Source organism: Amblyomma mixtum, chromosome 9 (assembly GCF_055824585.1).
Source record: "Amblyomma mixtum isolate Tamu chromosome 9, ASM5582458v1, whole genome shotgun sequence".
In the NCBI taxonomy this organism is placed as follows: Eukaryota; Metazoa; Arthropoda; class Arachnida; order Ixodida; family Ixodidae; genus Amblyomma; species Amblyomma mixtum.
The window spans coordinates 9,688,758-9,706,181 of record NC_143020.1 but is presented as its reverse complement, the minus strand read 5'-3'; the positions used below and the strand labels follow the sequence as shown (position 1 = coordinate 9,706,181).

At 50.1% G+C, this 17,424-nt stretch overlaps 1 protein-coding gene and 1 pseudogene across 1 annotated transcript in view; both read left to right on the top strand.

Annotated features, from left to right (window-relative positions):
• The first annotated feature begins 783 nt into the window (after positions 1 to 783).
• Positions 784 to 17,424, top strand: part of LOC149328270 (sphingosine-1-phosphate phosphatase 2-like) — a 63,717-nt gene continuing 47,076 nt past the window's right edge. Inside the window, exon 1 of the mRNA XM_089560099.1 lies at positions 784 to 1,461. Coding sequence (XP_089416225.1) covers positions 964 to 1,461 — 498 coding nt within the window. The 5' untranslated portion in view covers positions 784 to 963. The remainder of the gene's footprint in view (positions 1,462 to 17,424) is intronic.
• Positions 5,028 to 6,189, top strand: LOC149328271 (uncharacterized; annotated as a pseudogene).

The window sequence follows — 17,424 nt, the reverse complement described above, 5'->3', positions numbered from 1 at the left end:
TATCGGGGCTGCCAAAGCATTGTCAGCAAGCTTATCTAGCTCGCCAGGCAGTATATCGGTCAATTCATGTCGGTAACATTCCCGATAGCTTTGAGCGAAGGTACAGTCTTTGTCAAACGTAACCAGGCTGCATGGTTTGCTCGTACAGTGGAGCCTTTACAGCTTGCCTGAAGCTGAAATGGTCGGTAAAGGTAAGGACTGGGGGTCTTCTTGCCTTCCAACAACTTTTGATCTCTACGAAAGTCATAAGGGCTCCACTATACAAGCTAGAAGCAAACCATGCAGCCTGGTTACTTTTGACAAAAAAGGTTCCTCAGAAAAAATGTTGTGAGGTAGTGCAAGAAGACATTAGTGAAGGCTAAATAAGAGCTTATGAGGACCAGATTGTATGTTGCAAATGTACAGAAAGGATTCATATGCGCGGCCAAAGAAAAGGAACAAAAACGAAATGCATCTGCGTCACTTCAAAGAAAGGTTGTGACTCATCCAAGCCGAGATTTTAGGCATTCGAGAAGAGTGTTCAGTACGAGCTGGTTAGTTCTTATGCGTTTTGCTTCTGTTTAGGAGGTGAAAAGTTTAAAGCGACAGCCTTGCTCTTTACAGCACGTCCATACTTTCCTACACAACCCGAATGTCTCAGAACACCGGCTTGGTCGGTTTCGGTTTCGGAACGCTTAAATATTTTTCAGCCATTATGGTCGGAAACGAGCCATAGCCAACCGTAGCCAGAGTCAACTTGAGTCGGGTGTTATCCGCACTATAGTGCCTAGAATATACTGGCACTATATCCGCACGTACTCGTACTCTATCCGTACGCGCTCGCCGTCGACGGCCGCGACGACTCGCAGTGCTGCAGCTGGCGCAGCCGCCGTCGCGACAACCACCTGCCCGTATCGTGGCCGACCGACGCCGCCGCTGGAGCACGTCGCGGGTGGGTGCGATCGGCCGGCGGCACGCCTCGTCATGTGGGAGCTGCTGCATCAGGGCCGCGCACTGGCCGAGGCCCTCAACAGCCCGTTCCTGGTGGAGCGGGTGCAGAACTACTTCGGTCTCCACCGAGTGACCAAGAACGGGCACCCGCCCAACGGCGCGCTACGCAACGGCTACACCGCGCGGAAGGTCGACGCGTCGGTGGCCTGTCGCGTCGACCGGCGCCGCTGGTACTACCTGTTCCGCTTCGGATCGCTGCTGGGCTACGAGGCGTTCTACGCGACCTTCTTCCCCTTCATCGTGTGGAACTGGGACCCCGTGGTGAGCCGACGCGTGCTGCTCGTGTGGGCGGTGGTCATGTACTGCGGCGGGCTTGCCAAGGACGTGCTACGCTGGCCGCGGCCAGCCTCGCCGCCCGTGGTGCAGCTCGACCGGGCGTACGCGGCCGAGTTCGGCATGCCTTCGACACACGCCATGACCGGAGCGTCCGTGCCCTTCGGACTGCTCTTCTTCACGCAGGGGCGATACGAGGCGAGTCAGTTCTGCTTGTTTCCCGCGCGAAACACGGCAACTCCGCGAACGTCTCTGCCGAAATCGCGAGCGGCGGAGACCGGTTGGCCGTGTGGTAGTCAGCCGGCGCACTACCGTTGTCGTTCCATGTCCGAAAGCCGGCGTGATCGCTTCGTCATTCGCTAATGAAGGGGCTGACGATGAGCGTAGACTGTCTGTCAGGTGCAGGATTTCGACAATCCGCGACACCTGACCTCGAGCACGTTGTTTTTAGACCACATGGTGCGGCTGTGACGTGCTGCTACCTGTCGCACCTCGTAGTGACACTTGTTGAGGTGCACGTTCATGACAGTCTCAAACTATTGCGTTTTGCTGTTCATTCACTGCGACGATGCATTAAATTAGTGAGGGAGCGGACGAAAAATATTTAAACAAAAAAGCCACCTCTCTGTTATTTGTTTAGCTTAGTAGGAGTATGGTGTGCGTGTATGAGCTGCCTCCGAAATCCGTTCTTGGTATCCCATCAAGCTCGATTGCATTGCTAATTAATGACCTGTACCTTGTCCTGTACTGTAATTAATGCAGGTGTACACTGTCAATCTCCGCGTTCGCGATATTGTTTGAACCTGTGAAATTGGGAGGTTGGGAGTTCGAACTTGGCCACTGTGTTTCACTGCGCGCGTTATTAAAAATCTCCCGAGCAGCCAGATTTTGCGTGGTAAAAATACCGCACGAGGTATACAAAATAATCTGCAGTCCTTGACTGCGATCCTCCTCGTGACGTGTCCTTCAGATATTGCGCGTAGCTCATTCGTCGCTTATCTCTGTTATGCTTTTTCCTCAAACTGGAGGTCTCGGTAGATGTTACTACCGCAGATGCAACGTGCGGTCACTTATCTGCCTACTGGGCGAAAGAGAGATAACGAGTGGCTTTTCAGAAATTAATGTGATGGGTTCCGTTTAAACGGTGGTCTCTCGAGGAAAGGAAAACGTGTCCGTGTTGTTTCTTTTATTTGCAGTTATTTTTTATTCATTTGCAATCAAGCAAGGAGGTAGGAGGAAGCTTATTTGCGGAATGTTTATCTTGGACCTGCTTCAGCGATGAGGGGCTAGTGGGTATTACATGATTACAAAACACAAAACTGAGCAGGGGACAAGACACAGAAGAGGGGCAAAAAAAAAAACGAAAAAAAAAACGAGCTCGTCCTGTTTGCATCTGTCCTTTGTCTTGTCCCATGCTGAGTTTGTTTTGTTTTCCTGGAAATCCTTGGGGGCTTTTTTTCGTGGTTTTCGCAGAGAAAGTTTCTCACTAACAGTTTTGAGCGAGATTTTCCAGCGTGTCCGAATCGCTTCTCTCGTGATTCAAAATTGTTGGGAGTGCGTGACTCACTACTGATCGGCGATAACGAGAAGCGATTTCCCTTACCCGCCTGGAGCCACCGGCCTGTTATCCTCCCGCATAAGTGAAAACTTACCAGCCGGCTATCGCGCTGCGCGCGTATCATATCCCCAGCCTAATCTCCTCTGTGCCGGCGGCAGTGTCAGTCTGGCGCGTGGTCTGGCGTGACACGCTGACAGCGAGGCGCGACGCACTGCGACCGTCTCGTTTTCGAAGTAGACGAGAGAAATGCGAAACCTCTTGGGTACACAAGTTCGCTATGCGGCCGTGGTGTCGCACTAAATCGAGCCGTTTTGTTGTTTCCGACGTGCGGGTTTCGGATGGAGGAGCAACGACAATAATAAAGAAAATTCGCCAGACAGCCGGCTTGACGCGCTGTCATTTCAAAGGGGCCGACGGTGCGGCGAGCGCGAACTTTAAAGTGCGCCCATGGCAGGCATTGCGATTACTGCGTGGTATTCTGTGCAGTCTTTGCCCGTGTACTGTGTGATGTCAGTGTACGTTAAAGAACCCCAGGTGGTCGAAATTTTCGGAGCCCTCCACCACGGCGTCTCTCATAGCCTGAATCGCTTTGGGACGTTAAACCCCATAAACCAAACCGAATTCTTGTGATGTGAACGCGGTCATTTCGAAGAGCCGGCGGTCGAGTCAGGGTCAGCAGATTTTTAATCAATTAGAGGCGACGGGACGCTTTATGTAACTTCTGTAGCCATGCATTGCCCTGTTCATTGTAAACTTTCGTACCTCTTTATTGTAAATTTCTGTACATGTGCATTGTACAGTGAACTCGTGGTTCGAGTCGTTGAATTTCGTTTCGTCAGACTGCTTCGTCACAGCCTCCTCCTGATTGCTGGTAACGTGTGTGAGAAATACAGTCGACTGAATTTTCAAACACTTCTGAAATGATTCGAAATAACTGCGGTGTCAGCTTATCATTCGGCAAAAGGAAAAAAAGAAACGAAAAGAAATGTATTGCAAATCAGCACACTGTTTCTGTTTGCGAATAAGAGCGGAAAGTGTGGTGATAATTACTCCCGGTCGGTGGGTTCTCTTTACGAGCTGAATATGCCGTCTTGTGCGGACGTATTCTTCCTAACCCTCCCCTCGACTTTCCGTCCGTTAATTTCCTGCTTCTTCGCTTTCCATTAATGTCGCATTCCTCTTCTCTTCGGGAAAACTCCTCATAAGCCGGCGAAGCTTTTGATGGTTTTTGCGAGTTATATTCTCGGGGGTATAAAGTTCACTGCGTTCATGATGTGAGTGCGCGAAGAACAGGCGTGTTTTACTCCATCTCACAAGTCGTTTGCAGCGCTGTGGAGCGGCGATCCGAGCCAATGAGAACGGCGTGCGCTGCAAAACGTGTTCCTCCGAACCCCTCACACCCCGCGACTGGTGGCGCCATCACCGGGAAGTAAAGAGCACCAGTGTTCATGTGCTGCGCGCAGGAGACTCGGCGGTCGCCCTTTTTTACAATGCGCGGCGCACCATGCACTTCGCAGCAGGTGTACGCAGTTCGGTGTTCGTGCGGTTAATCTCCGCTAATTTAACTGGTCAATGAAACGCTCGCTGTACTTTCAAAACAACGTCGTGAACTGCCTTTTAAATTCATAACACTGCCCAAATATTTGAGAGACTATTGGCTGTCTTCCTTGGCCCTGATTGGACGAGAGCCCTACCTTTCACAATTCGGCAGGCGTTCTCCAATAATGTCCTCTTCAAGGAGCGATGCCATCGTCATCATCATCATCGTCGCCAGCAAGGACACAAGGAAGACCACTACGGGCAGCTTTTCTCGATATAGAGAAGGCGTACGATGGAGTGGACCATGCCAGGCTTTGGCAGATTCTCGTCGAGAGAGGCCTGCCCACGGAGGTAGTCGATAGGGTCAGAGGGTTATACACGGCGGCATCGGTGGTGGTGGAGTGGCAGGGCCTTAAATCAGAACCGATTGTCATAGAACGTGGTTTGAAGCAGGGATGCCCTCTGTCCCCGCTTCTATTCATGCTAATGCTGAGTGACCTGGACGTGCTGAGCAGGTTTCGACCTGTCATACATGGCTGAAGGCGTGGTCCAGTCTCAAAAGCTCCCTGCCCTGCTTTACGCCGACGATATAGTGCTGGTGGCGGACTCGGGAGAGGAGCTCCAAAGGCTCCTAGACGTGTGCAGCTTGCGAGCCAGACAGCTGGGACTCCGTTTCAGCGCGCGCAAGAGCGCAGTAATGACCTGGGGGGCTCCCGAGATGGGGGACGTTGGGCAAGTGCTTACACTGCAGGACAGGGTGACCCCATCGGTGTCGTCGTACCGCTACCTTGGCGTGCAGCTCACCACTGGCGGAGATTACCTCGTCGCCCATGAAAAACGGGTACATGAGAAGGCCCTGAGAGGCCAGTGTGTACTCAAGGCACGTGCGTTGTGGGCTTTCAGCCGCATGGAGGTGGTTAGGGACGGTAACGGTACCTGGACTCACTTTTGGCAATGCGGTGCGGTGTCTGTCGTCTGCTACCCGAGAGTTTTTAGAGCTACGGCAACGAGAAGTGGGCAGACAAGCACTGGGCGCCCACCGGTCGACGCCCAACGAAGCGGTACAGGGTGACGTTGGGTGGTCCGCGTTCGAGGCACGAGAGGCAGTGGCGAAGCTGGGCTTTGAAATCCGGTCGTGGGCCCTGGGGCATGAGCGCTGGGTGAATCGGGTCCGACGCTACCTCCTATACTCGAGCCTGTCCACAAGGTGGGTGAAAAGAGTCCGGGGATTAGCGACCAAGTTTGAGGTCCCCCTCCCAGCTCTGTGTGACCTGAAGGGAACAAGCCTGAGCAGAGGTCAGCTGAGAACGAGAGTGTCAGCAACGGAGGACGATCGCGGAGAATAAGTCAGCCCTCAGTACGTATTGCGCTCGGAAGACGGAGATCAAGCATGAGAGATTCTACGACAACTCCGTAGGAAGTTCACTGCTTTTCGAGGCGCGCGCTGGAGTGCTACGGACACGGCTTTGGTGGGCCAAATGCAGGAGACAAGACGCAACCGAAGCGGAGGTGACATGTGTGGTGTGCCAACAAGGGGAAGAGACGGCCGAACACGTAGTTCTGACATGTCCGGTGCTTCAGCCACAACATCCGGTGGGAACCCTGTTTGCGCAGGCCCTTGGTTTCCCGCCGCTCCGGCCACTGGATGGCAATGCGGCTGCCATTGCAACAGCAGATATCGAAGGGACAGATGCCGTGGCAGATGCGGTGGAAACAACCAAACGTCGTTTGACATTGTGGAGAGAAATCTCCATGAAGACGAGGAAGACTCCAAAATAGGCTAGGACACTTTCGGAGGTTTTTCTCCGTAAGTACCGCCCGATACAAAGGGAAAGCCACATATCCGAATCCGACTACACCCGCTGCAGGTCTAAGGCCTCTCAAATATCTCTCCACATAATCCTCTCCTATGCTAGCTGCGGCCACCCTATCCCCACACCCCTGTTGCGGTTGCCTTCTCTTGAAATCCGTCAGCGAGTCCCTTTCTTCTTTTTTATCCACTGCTCACAGACGTCGAGGATGAGGGGAAAACTAAACGGCTATAGCTTGCCACGTCTGCTTCGCGAAATTGAAGCGAGCAATCGTTTTATCTGTTAACTTTTTAAGCAAATAACTGTTTCCAAGAACCTCTTTGTGAATTATTCTTTCTTCTTATTATTGTGTACGTACTGGTCGGCAGTGAAGTGCAAATTAGTGGAATTCTCGGAAGCTCCAAGTAGATTGATTATTCTAGTAGCCATTATCTTCAAAGCAATGTGGTGCAGTCTTGGAGCACCTACTCGTCCATGAGACGCATGATGGCGTCCCATGGCGGGAGGGCGTATCTTCTGCTACGATTTTGCACATCCCATGAACCGCTATGTAGTATACATCGATACTCCGCCGGCTCTTAACGCAGCACGATGGGCGGAGAGCTTTTTCTTCAGATTCATTCATGCAATACGACTAATGGTAATGAGCGTCCACCGGCCAGCTTGGCAGCTCCCGGCCGACGCGGTGGCTCAGTGGTTACGGCGCTCGGCTGCTGACCCAAAAGAGGCGGGTTCGATCCCGGCCGCGGCGGCTAGAATTTCTTTGGAGGAGAAATTCTAGAGGCCCGTGTACTGTGCGATGTCAGTGCACGTTAAAGAACCCCAGGTGGTCGAAATTTCCGGAGCCCTCCACTACGGCGTCTCTCATAGCCTGCGAGTATGTTTTTGCAGGCTAGTTGGTGCCTAAGCATTGTGGGTTTTTTGCGCAAAAGACACGACACAAAGAAACGAGGTAGACAGGACAAGCGCTTACTAACAACTCAGGTGTTTATTGACATAACATTTGCTTAAATACAGCAGCTGCTCTTATCAAACACGAAAAGGGAAAGAAGAGACTTAGCATACATATATCAGATCAGCACAGATCCCACCATCGCACGAGTGAATGCATGTTTCGAGCTCTAATTCTGCGCAAGATAACTGATTTCTTGTTAACCTGAGTTGTTAGTAAGCGCTTGTCCTGTCTACCTCGTTCTTTGTGTCGTGTCTTTTGCGCAAAAAACCCACAATGCTCATAGCCTGAGTCGCTTTGGGACGTTAAACCCCATAAACCGAAAGCATAAACCACGCACACAAAAAAATAGGCCATCAATGAGACATCTGCGCACTCGCACTGTCTTTCGCTTCTTTCCTGCGCTCAAAGTAGACGAAACGGAATATCCTGCTGGGACATTAAAGGTTTTTGACCATCGCAGTCCATATAAACGGGACAGAAAATGCACGAGGCGAAGAGCCACGCTTATATAAATACGACAGAAGTGGATTTGAGTCCACTTTTCGAAGGAAATGGCAAAAACATTGAGGAAGGGACTAGAGAACGAGTCGCGTCTTGCCTTCTCAAAACCGCCTTTTTTCCCTCGAAAAATCGACTCAAGCCGCATTCTGTCGTATTCATGTAAACGCGGCTAATCTGACTCTGCATTTTCATCCTGTCCATTCTCCGGACACAGATTTTCCATGTTAGCGAGGCTTAAATGCGTAGAAAAAGAGTGATCCCCAGGAAAACTGTCCGTAATTCGAACCGTGCATATTAACGGCGGTTGTGTGCGCACGACTGTACGGTGTAACGACGACTGTACAGTATATATAACAGGCGCGCTTACACAGATGAGGAGTACGTTGTCAGCTCGGCCGGGGTCGGGTTGTGCGCGCGGAACAGCGTCGGGGCCGACGAACTCGCTCGTGTCGCCCGCACGTGACGCGCGCCGGTGTGAGCAGCTGGCCACGGGCATCGCCGGAAGCCTGGGCCCAGAAAGTCAATACAGGCGCATCCAGTGTGGAACGAAGGGACCCGATTTTTCGGTCGAAAGGCGTTATAGGCTCATGACTCGCCGGCGTGTGCGTCCGCAGAAGTTGTCCCACCCTAGCTGTTAACTGATGACGTCATCAGTCTGACGTAGTACGTCGTAACACGAAATTGTCACACCTTAGCTGTCATTTGATTAAAAACTGCTGGCGTCATTAACAGGGCGTTGTATGCCAGAACATGAAATTAAATAATTTAAAGGAATTAATTAAAATAATCAAAACAATTTACAAAAATGAATTAATAAAAACTGACGACGTCACCGACATTACAGCAAATACTGGCACTGTTCGCCGCACAGCGTGCGTGAAGGTCACGAGGCCCCGTCAGGCGCCATGTGGACGCCTTTTGCCTCGCGAACCTCAGCAGATATAAAAACAAAAAAAAATTCCCAAGTATATGTACCCCGATTCTGCTGAAATAAATTTGATTTCATCTCACGTAGTAGGTCGTAACATGAAATTGATTAATTAAAATGAATTTAGTATCTTGAAAATTAATAATAACAATGCCTCGCAGCGGTGGGCCAGTGGTTACGGCGCTCGGCTGCTGGCCCGAAAGACGCGGGTTCGATCCCGGCCGCGGCGGCTGAATTTCTTTGGAGGCGAAATTCCAGAGGCGCGTGTACTGTGCGATGTCAGTGCACTTAAAGAACCCCAGGCGGTCGAAATTTCCGGAGCCCTCCACTACGGCGTCCCTCATAGCCTGAGTCGCTTTGGGACGTTAAACCCCGATAAACCAAATAATAATAATGAACAAAAAACTGAAGGCCTCATTAAATGGCGTAGTATGACGTAACCGGAAATGCACTGCGCATGCACCTGACGTCATCTATGACGTCATCACCACAGTAACAGGGGCAGCAAGAGAGGCGGAAATGGCTTTCACCTCAGCGCACTTTAGTTAAGGCGAAGTGCCCTCTCCAGAATTTCATTAAACAGGCGTCGTCGTAATCGAAAAAAACCAGCACGGCGTGCCTTGTTCGGACTTCGTGCCAATTATTCGAAAAATGTTCGAGAACTTGACAGCATATTCGTTCGTTCCGAATAGTTTTGATCGTGCACTGTTTGATTCGTTCAGCGAATCGGAGGATGTTCGATTCACTGTTTGAAAACTTGGAATATTTGTGAGCCCCTACAGAGTGACGGTAAATATGGTCATTTGTGACGTCATCACCTCACTAACAGGGACAGCAAGAGAGGTGCAAATGGCTTCTGCCTCATCGCACTTTAGTAAAGTGCCCTCTCCTGAATTTTATTAAACAGTCGTCGTCGAAAAAGCCAGCACGGCGTGTAGTCGGCCCCAGTTTCCCTTAGCCGCCTCAGCCCTTCCTTCTGAAATGTTTGCTTCATTCAAACTCTCCGGATGGCCAGCGGCCCTTATTCAGAGGGCCTATAGAAGTCAAATAACGTTTTTCCGTCTTGTCGATAAATTCCTGGAGCGCGAGAAGAAATGATAGTTTGTGAACACCCCTCCTCAAGTTAGCTTGCGCCAAAAGTGCGTCCGCTAAGTCATCCACGTTTGGAAGCACTTCGTGGTTCCGGAGGCGCCCAGGTCGCAGCATCGAAGAGCGCCGGCCTACTCGCGGCAGCGTGGTGATGCGCTCAGCCCTCGCTGGCCCACGGGCTGGGTTTTCTTTTCTGCTAGCCAGACCGGCAAACACCCTTCCGGGCCGCTTCAGCGTCTTCATTTTTTAACCCTAAATATGTGACCGATCCGCCTAGAAAGGGCCCAGTTTGGAAAAAGACTGCCGTGAGTCGCTGTTCTTGTATGCTTGCGTAGATAAAGGTTCAGGTATACGAGTGCACATTTGTCCCGTCGCAAATATATTTTTTTTAAGTTTTACTGATATCCTTGGAGTAGAAACGTTACAGAAAGGTGGGTGTTAAATACAAATATATTGATATCCACAGCGTGGAATAAATGTATGCAAATACGATACAAATACGTTGGTATCCACAGCAGGAACTGAATTAATACTATTGCTATTAATACAAACTGTTGCTATTAATACAAATAGCAACATAAATAACTAGTGAAGTTTACTTATACAGAATAATGCCTGTCATTGTGGTATACATATATGTGTGCATAATATTTTTGCTGTACATTATTAATATAGCACAGCAGAAATGGGACAGGAGAACGACTAAGCTCTATAGTTGGATACAACTAAAGACGCCCTTAAAAGAGCTCCTCTAGCTAATGGTTCCGGCTAATTCTAAGAATGTTGTTGTGCCACACCCTGCACTGTCACACAAGCAGGCTCAGGAGAATCGGGCCGACAGCGTTCGCTGGAAGGAGGGTCCTTTTAATCTACCACACCGTGGGATTGTCGGCGCTGACGGGAGAATCTGCCGACGCCATTGACTTGGGGGCCTCCTTTCAGGGGCATTTGCCGCTTCGTTCGGCATGGAGTTGTTTCCGACTTACAGAAGAGGCAGTGTGCACTTTCCCGATCCCTCTCCCTCACATCTGTCTTGCATCTCGTAATGATCATCAGCTCGGCGTGCTCTGGCAGGCGAAGCACGCTTTTGGCACTTTATTAATACTCTGATGTAAAGTGTCGCACTACAGTACGTAGTACAGAGCCGAATGAAAAACCTTTACACAATGCGCAGTCGCTAAATGGACTTGTAACATTTGAGCGAACATGTTATGCGAGGTACAGGCTGCTTTGCAATACACGAAGGCCCCGTTTTTTTTTTTAGTGCACAGGGTTTTGTGCCATATGTAAAGTTATATGTTTATGTGAACAAATGCGTAAGCGCACCTTCTCTCACGCTGACAGATGAGGAGATAAAGCTAATGAAGAAGCGTACGGATGCGACACAGCTGCTGGTAATGAGTTTGCTTGAGTACATTGAACTGAACATGCGCATGGACTGGATTATTGTGTCCCCTTTTCTAAATACACCCAGTTGTCGTGTGGACGTTTGTCCTGCGCACCCATTTCGTATCGTCTAATTCCTAGTGTGCCGCGTTAATTCCATCAAAATTGTACAGCCAACTATATAGTATACAAGCCCAATAACGAGGAGGCTTTTCCCCGACAAAGGACCCTCCTTCCAGCGAACGCTGTCCGCCGATTCTCCTGAGCCTGCTTGTGTGACAGTGCAGGGTGTGGCAGACTATAGGGTGTAGTCCTCTCCTTCCAGGGTCGGGGATAGTCCATCCGTGCATTGTCACGCCGCTCGCTGAATTATTACGCTGGCATTATTAGCTATTGTTATTAGCTTCGTTCCTGAGTTGCATCCGACGAAAGCCCCCCAGCGCTGCCTTGCATCTGTGGCAGTGTTTGGTTCCACAAATACTTTCTTTTCTCGGCTGCTGACCCGAAAGACGCGGGTTCGATCCCGGCCGCGGCGGCTGAATTTCTTTGGAGGAGAAACTCTAGAGGCCGGTGTACTGTGCGATATCAGTGCACGTTGAAGAACCCCAGGTGGTCGAAATTTCCGGAGCCCTCCACTACGGCGTCTCTCATAGCCTCAGTCGCTTTGGGACGTTAAACCCCATAAACCAACCAACCAATACTTCCTTTTAGATGAAGAATAGATGAGCCACGTTAGAGCGTGTGATCTCAAAAAATTATTTGTTTTTATTAGCTAATAAGATAAAAATTATTCATTAGTAGCAATAGGGCTGCAAAGAAAAAATTTCAGCTTTCACGAAAACTTAGTAGTTAAAAAAATTCATCCTGGTCCAGGGTTCGAACTCGGGACCACTGCATGTCCGGGGCAATCACTCTACGAACTATAAGCCAACCGGGTCGGTTAGCAGATGGGAAGACGAGAGCGGGTCGATGAACAACTGAAAATCGGAAAGAAAAGGTGTTTGTGTAAAGTTTGGAGGAATCCGCCAAGGTGAGGTACAGTTGTAAGAAGGTAGCAGTTATTAGCATCCACCCAAGCGCAGCCGTACGGCTACGTGCACGTCCCGGGCGTCCTGCATAGCGGCTTCTTCTTTTTCGCTCGCCCTGTCGCTCCCTGCCGTTGCGCGCTACCCCCTGTGGCGAGGAAACAGCAGTAGAGAGAGGGAGATAGAGAAAACTCTTTATGCTCGATGCTGTGGTGCCGGGACAAGTTCCCTCGATAGCATAGTGAGCGGATGCGTGTGGTTGATGCGGCGTGTACGGGTGTCGCGGTCCGGAAGCGATTTGCGATGCCAGTGGCGGCGACGATCCGTGCAGACTGCGCCTTCGAAGTAAACCGTGACACATTTATCCGCTTAGAGGTGCACAGGCACGGACCGAGAGAGCTGCGAATATGTGAAAACCGTTTTTGAATTGACGCTGTATACTCGACTGGACCGCGGCGTCGCGGACCGAGTGTTCCCTTAAAAAATGTTTTTAGACAGTCTATGGACCCTCGGCGGCCGAATTTCGATGGAGGTGAAATTCTAGAGGCCCGTGTACTGTGCGACGTCAGTGCACGTTAAAGAACCCCAGGTGGTCGAAATTATTTCGGAGCCCTCCACAATGGCGTCCCTCATAGCCTGAGTCGCTTTGGGACGTTAAACCCCCATAAACCAACCAACCTGTCTATAGGCAATAGAAATGCTATAGGAAGCCTATATAGACAATGTATATATTTATCTAACCGGTCTTCACAACTGTCAATAAAGGCCGTTACAGGCCATAAACTTTTGGTACACTTTTGTCTTTAGAAAGTCTATAGACTATGAATAGACAAAAATAAATATCTATAGGAAGGCAATAGAGTCTATAAGAAGACTATAGACTGTCTATAGACCATTTTTATAAGGGTTCGCTGGTGGTGTGAGCTCAAGTTTCGTCGGTAGGTTAGGTTAGGAGGGTACGGAAGACGCAGTAACTCATACTTCTCGGTGGATGCCTCAACCGCGCGCCGTATTGGAATGTAGTAAGGAGGGAGTGAAAGAGAGAAAAAAAAAAGGCGCCCTAGTGTAGGGTTCCGGGGCAATTTCGACCACATGCGGTTCTTAAACGAGCACTGACGTCGCGCAGCACACGGGCGCCTTTTGCGTTCCGCCTGCATCGAAACGCGGCCTGGATTCGATCCCGAGTCCCCGTGATCTGCAGCCGAACGCCTGTCCTGTCGTTCTGTCTAGCGAGCTAAAAAAAAAAAAAAAAACCTTGTCGGACATGGGGATGCGAGACGCCGGAAAGCGAATGGCGCAAGGCTTTCGCAGCGCGGATTGGCTGCCAGCGAACGTAGCGAGACTAGTATGAGCTCCACGCATACACTTGAGCAGGACACGTAAATCGCTCGCATGACAAGGTAGCGCCCGTTAAACCGAAGTGACTGCGATATACCCGAAGCTGTCCCCCTGCGCATCACGCCGCCAGGTCATTCAGTTTTTTTTTTTTTTTTTTAACGTGTATCGGTTTAACCGTCTCGCACAGGTGTGTCCTCGTGTGCTGTTCGTGGCCGTGGCTTTACGCATAGTTTGTCATCTCTGCTGTCGCAGTCTCATTGCAAGCCCCTTTCCCAGATGCTCCCCTTAATAACCTCTCCCCCTTGAATGCCCTTCGTGGCGTTTGCCGTGCTTCGAGACGGCGATTTTCGTTACTTTTATATACAGGTCGACTACGCTCACCGTGGCCGCTTCGCTAATCCGCCTCACTGCTGCTTCACATTGCGTGAGAAGTGGCCAGTTGCTCTCCGGGAGTCCTTTCGTCTTCTCAAGGAAAGCGGTGCGCGCACTAACAAGACCGGAACGCACGGACGCGCTCCATTAAGCTGCGCGATGAGAACTATTCGGCGTTCGTAGCGGTCCCTCGCCTTCCGCCCTTGTCTGTACAAGCACGCCATTTGCTTTTAAGGCGAAAGCCTTTAATGCCTCATACTGTCGTGACCAAGACGTGTTAGTTAGCAAATGTGTCCGCGTTTCGGATGCATGCCTTATATGGGCATATGCCAATCAACAGCCAGTCGATACTTAATCGGGTGCAATAGAAAGACATCGGAACATGATTTAAAGGGATTTCATGATTATATTTTCATGATTGTATTTAGTATAGTAGTAGTTAGGAAGTGGCATGTGGGACTGTGCACTGCGCCTGTACCTTAACACTAATTAATCAGTGTAATAGTTAAGGTCACGTTAACTATCACTAACCATACATTAACTAGTATCACGAGATGTGCAAGTCATGCTTAACTATCATTAACCATCATTAATAGTTCGACGTATCTAGACGTTTCATAGACATTGTGTCGAACATTTTTGAGTTCCATCACTTAACAGGTGAGTGAAAGGACATGATGGATGGCATTAGAACAATCGTGAAAATCTATTAGCCCAATCAACATTTCTAATCAGACCAGATAAATAAATAAAACCGAGTACGAAATTGGTCGAGTTGGGGAATCGAACCCCGGTCTCCGGAGTGCGAGACGAGCACGCTACCACTCCGCCATGCCAGCTTTTTTTTTTCTTTATTGCCTGTCTTTGGCTCATGACATTGCACAACAAAAATACACACAACGCTATATACATACGACACTGTTGTGGTCAGCCAGCACGAGACTGGCTTCGTCAGCTTAAAATTCCCGCAACATACACAACGGCTCTAGTCTTGAGAGCCACTCGGGAGGCTCCGCAGCTGCTTTTTGGATTGCGAGAAACCAGTCCATGCTTTCCCGAAAATAAATTCGGGCCGGTCGTGCGTCTTTGTCACAATGGCAGCCTGCCATTCTGGAGCGCCATATACAGTGGAGGCCCAAGAGCATTATGAGATCAAAAGGTGCCCCATCCTCATTATCAGTGCTTAAATAGCGAATTCCGTGCGCGTCAAGTGGTAGCTCTTTCTTTATGGTCCTTTGTAACACGTCCCAAAAATAAACCCCTTCCCAGCAATGCAAAAAAACATGGTCTATTGTTTCAGGCTGTTTACAAATTAAGCAGTTCGATCCCCACGGTAAAAAGAAATCCTTTCCCTCTAGAAACTTTTTAACTGGTAACGTCCCGGTGTGTAACTTAAAAAAGAAAGTCTTTACTCCTGGTGGCACCTGCATTTTCTTCACCCTTTTTAAAACATCCCCTCCCGGGCCTCCACTGTACAAGGCCCTGTACATGGGCTCTGGGAAAACAATATCACAAAGATCATTGTACAACTTTTTCCTTTTGCTTTTCCACAAATAATCGGTGGAAAAACGTGCCAAAAGAAACCGAACGCTTGCTACAATCTCTTTGTAGTAACCAAAAGTTCCACCAGAGAGCTCTTCTGTGGATACCACAAACTCCGGCAGCAATCGCCGCAGCTTCACTTGGCACACGGTGCGCAAGAACGGGTCTGTGACGTCGCGAAAAAACAAAAAACGGTTCACCAGCTGCCTTAAAAAGAGGTGCCCTAGCCCTAGCCCTCCATCTTTTACCCTCCGGAACAGGTTCGTTCTGCTACAACGTTCCCATTCGGACGCCCATATGAAAACTGCAAAAATCCTGTGTAGCTTCTGAACGTTCACACGCGAGCAATGCAAAACCTGCATCACATACCAGAGTTTGCTAATAAAAAAAAAAGATTGCAGACTGTAGCTCTGGCGAAAATTGAAAGGTTGGTGCCTTTCCATTTCCCAGCTCGGTCACGTGCGTCTTTAGTTTGCTCTTTCCAATAGTCCTCGCTATCGCGATAAGCATCGAGCGGAACGCCCAAATACTTGCCCGGGGTCGTCGCCCACGGTACGTTGGCGAAATGGTCCGGGTGGGATGGCCACCATCCATGCCAGAGCCCAAGGCACTTGGACCAGTTAACCCCGCTACCTGTGACTTCGCTGAACGCGCGTACACACCCGACAGCTTCACTTATGCTCCCCTGATCAACCGTAAATACTGCAACGTCATCCGCCATGCCAGCTCGATGGTTTGGAATGAACAGAGGCGGTCTATCTAATACGGCGTCTTCGTTTGCTCCCATCTTCCTCTCTTCTCTTACGGCGAGGTTCAGGTGTCCACCGAGGTATGCGAGACAGATACATTTCCTTTCCTCAAAAATCAATTTAGCGTCGAGCAAGGCGTAGAGCCGAATGGGCGATGACGTTTTGTGGGCTCCCTGGCAGCGCTCCAAGGCGCTGTCGCGTTCCACTCTTAGAGGCGAAGCTTAACGTCTTAACCACACATCAGTGATACAAGCAGCAACACTGCGCTTTAAGGCTTTCGCCTCACTGCAGTTTAGGTCAACAAAGCGCCCCGCTGAATTTTTAGGGCTTTGTGTTTGCAGCGAATAAATCAGTTGCAAGTCCAGCGTCGTCCTGTGTCGCTCTCTGTGACGGCGTCCTTCTGCTGTTTTTTTTTTTTTTTGTCGTTAGAACTACGTACCAACTGGCCCAGCTCTCTACCTTACCGGGTCCACTCATGGTAGCTCCAGTATATCCACAGTGGATAACTTGAGCGATGTTCCCCCGCATACAGTCTTTTCAAAAGGCGCATCCTCTGTGCCCTCTCGTGGCCACTCTCTCAACTATACTTCCGGGAACCGCCTGTCTCCGCGGGAACGGCTGCGGTCGCGTGCAGGATGTCCGCTCGTAAGCGTCTCCATGCATGTATCCGGTGTCTCCGGGGGCTCACACGATGCGCAGACTATACGCATGCTCCTGCTTGGATGGCGCCCACAGCTGCTGAAGAACACATGTGAGCCGAGCCAGTGTGACAGCAGTTTTCTGCCATTCCCTAACGACATGTCTGCGCGCTATCTCCGCTTTCCATGTAATTGCTATAAATAGGCTTTCGCAAACGTCCTTGGGGACTATAAGCAAGCCGATCGCAGTGGAGTCCCGCTCGCGGCTTGTATCAGGCTGTCTGTTGACGAGCAGTTGGTACTCTTCACCTGGGAACGTGCTTGGTGCGATCAGCTATAGTAGGGTGCAGTTATCGTAGTTGTACCTCGTAAGAATAATAAAAGCTTATGAACAAAGGACAAGGCGCACTAACTGCCTCACGTCGACTACCCGGGGCTCTTTGATACGCTGTACCCGACGCGGTGGCTTAGTCTCTATGCCGCTCGCCTGCTTAGCCCCAGGACGCGGGTTCGAATCCAGGCCACGGCGGCCGATTTGATGGGGGCGAAATACAGGACTGTCGTGTGTATTGTGCAAACGTGGTGCAAATTAAAGAATCTCCGGGGGGTTGAACTTAATCCGGAACCCTTCGCTACAACATTTCTCATAGCCGGTATGCAGCTGTGGGTCGTTAAACTTTATATTGTTATGACCACAGCTGACGGCGCGCCGTCTGACCAGTCGAAGATC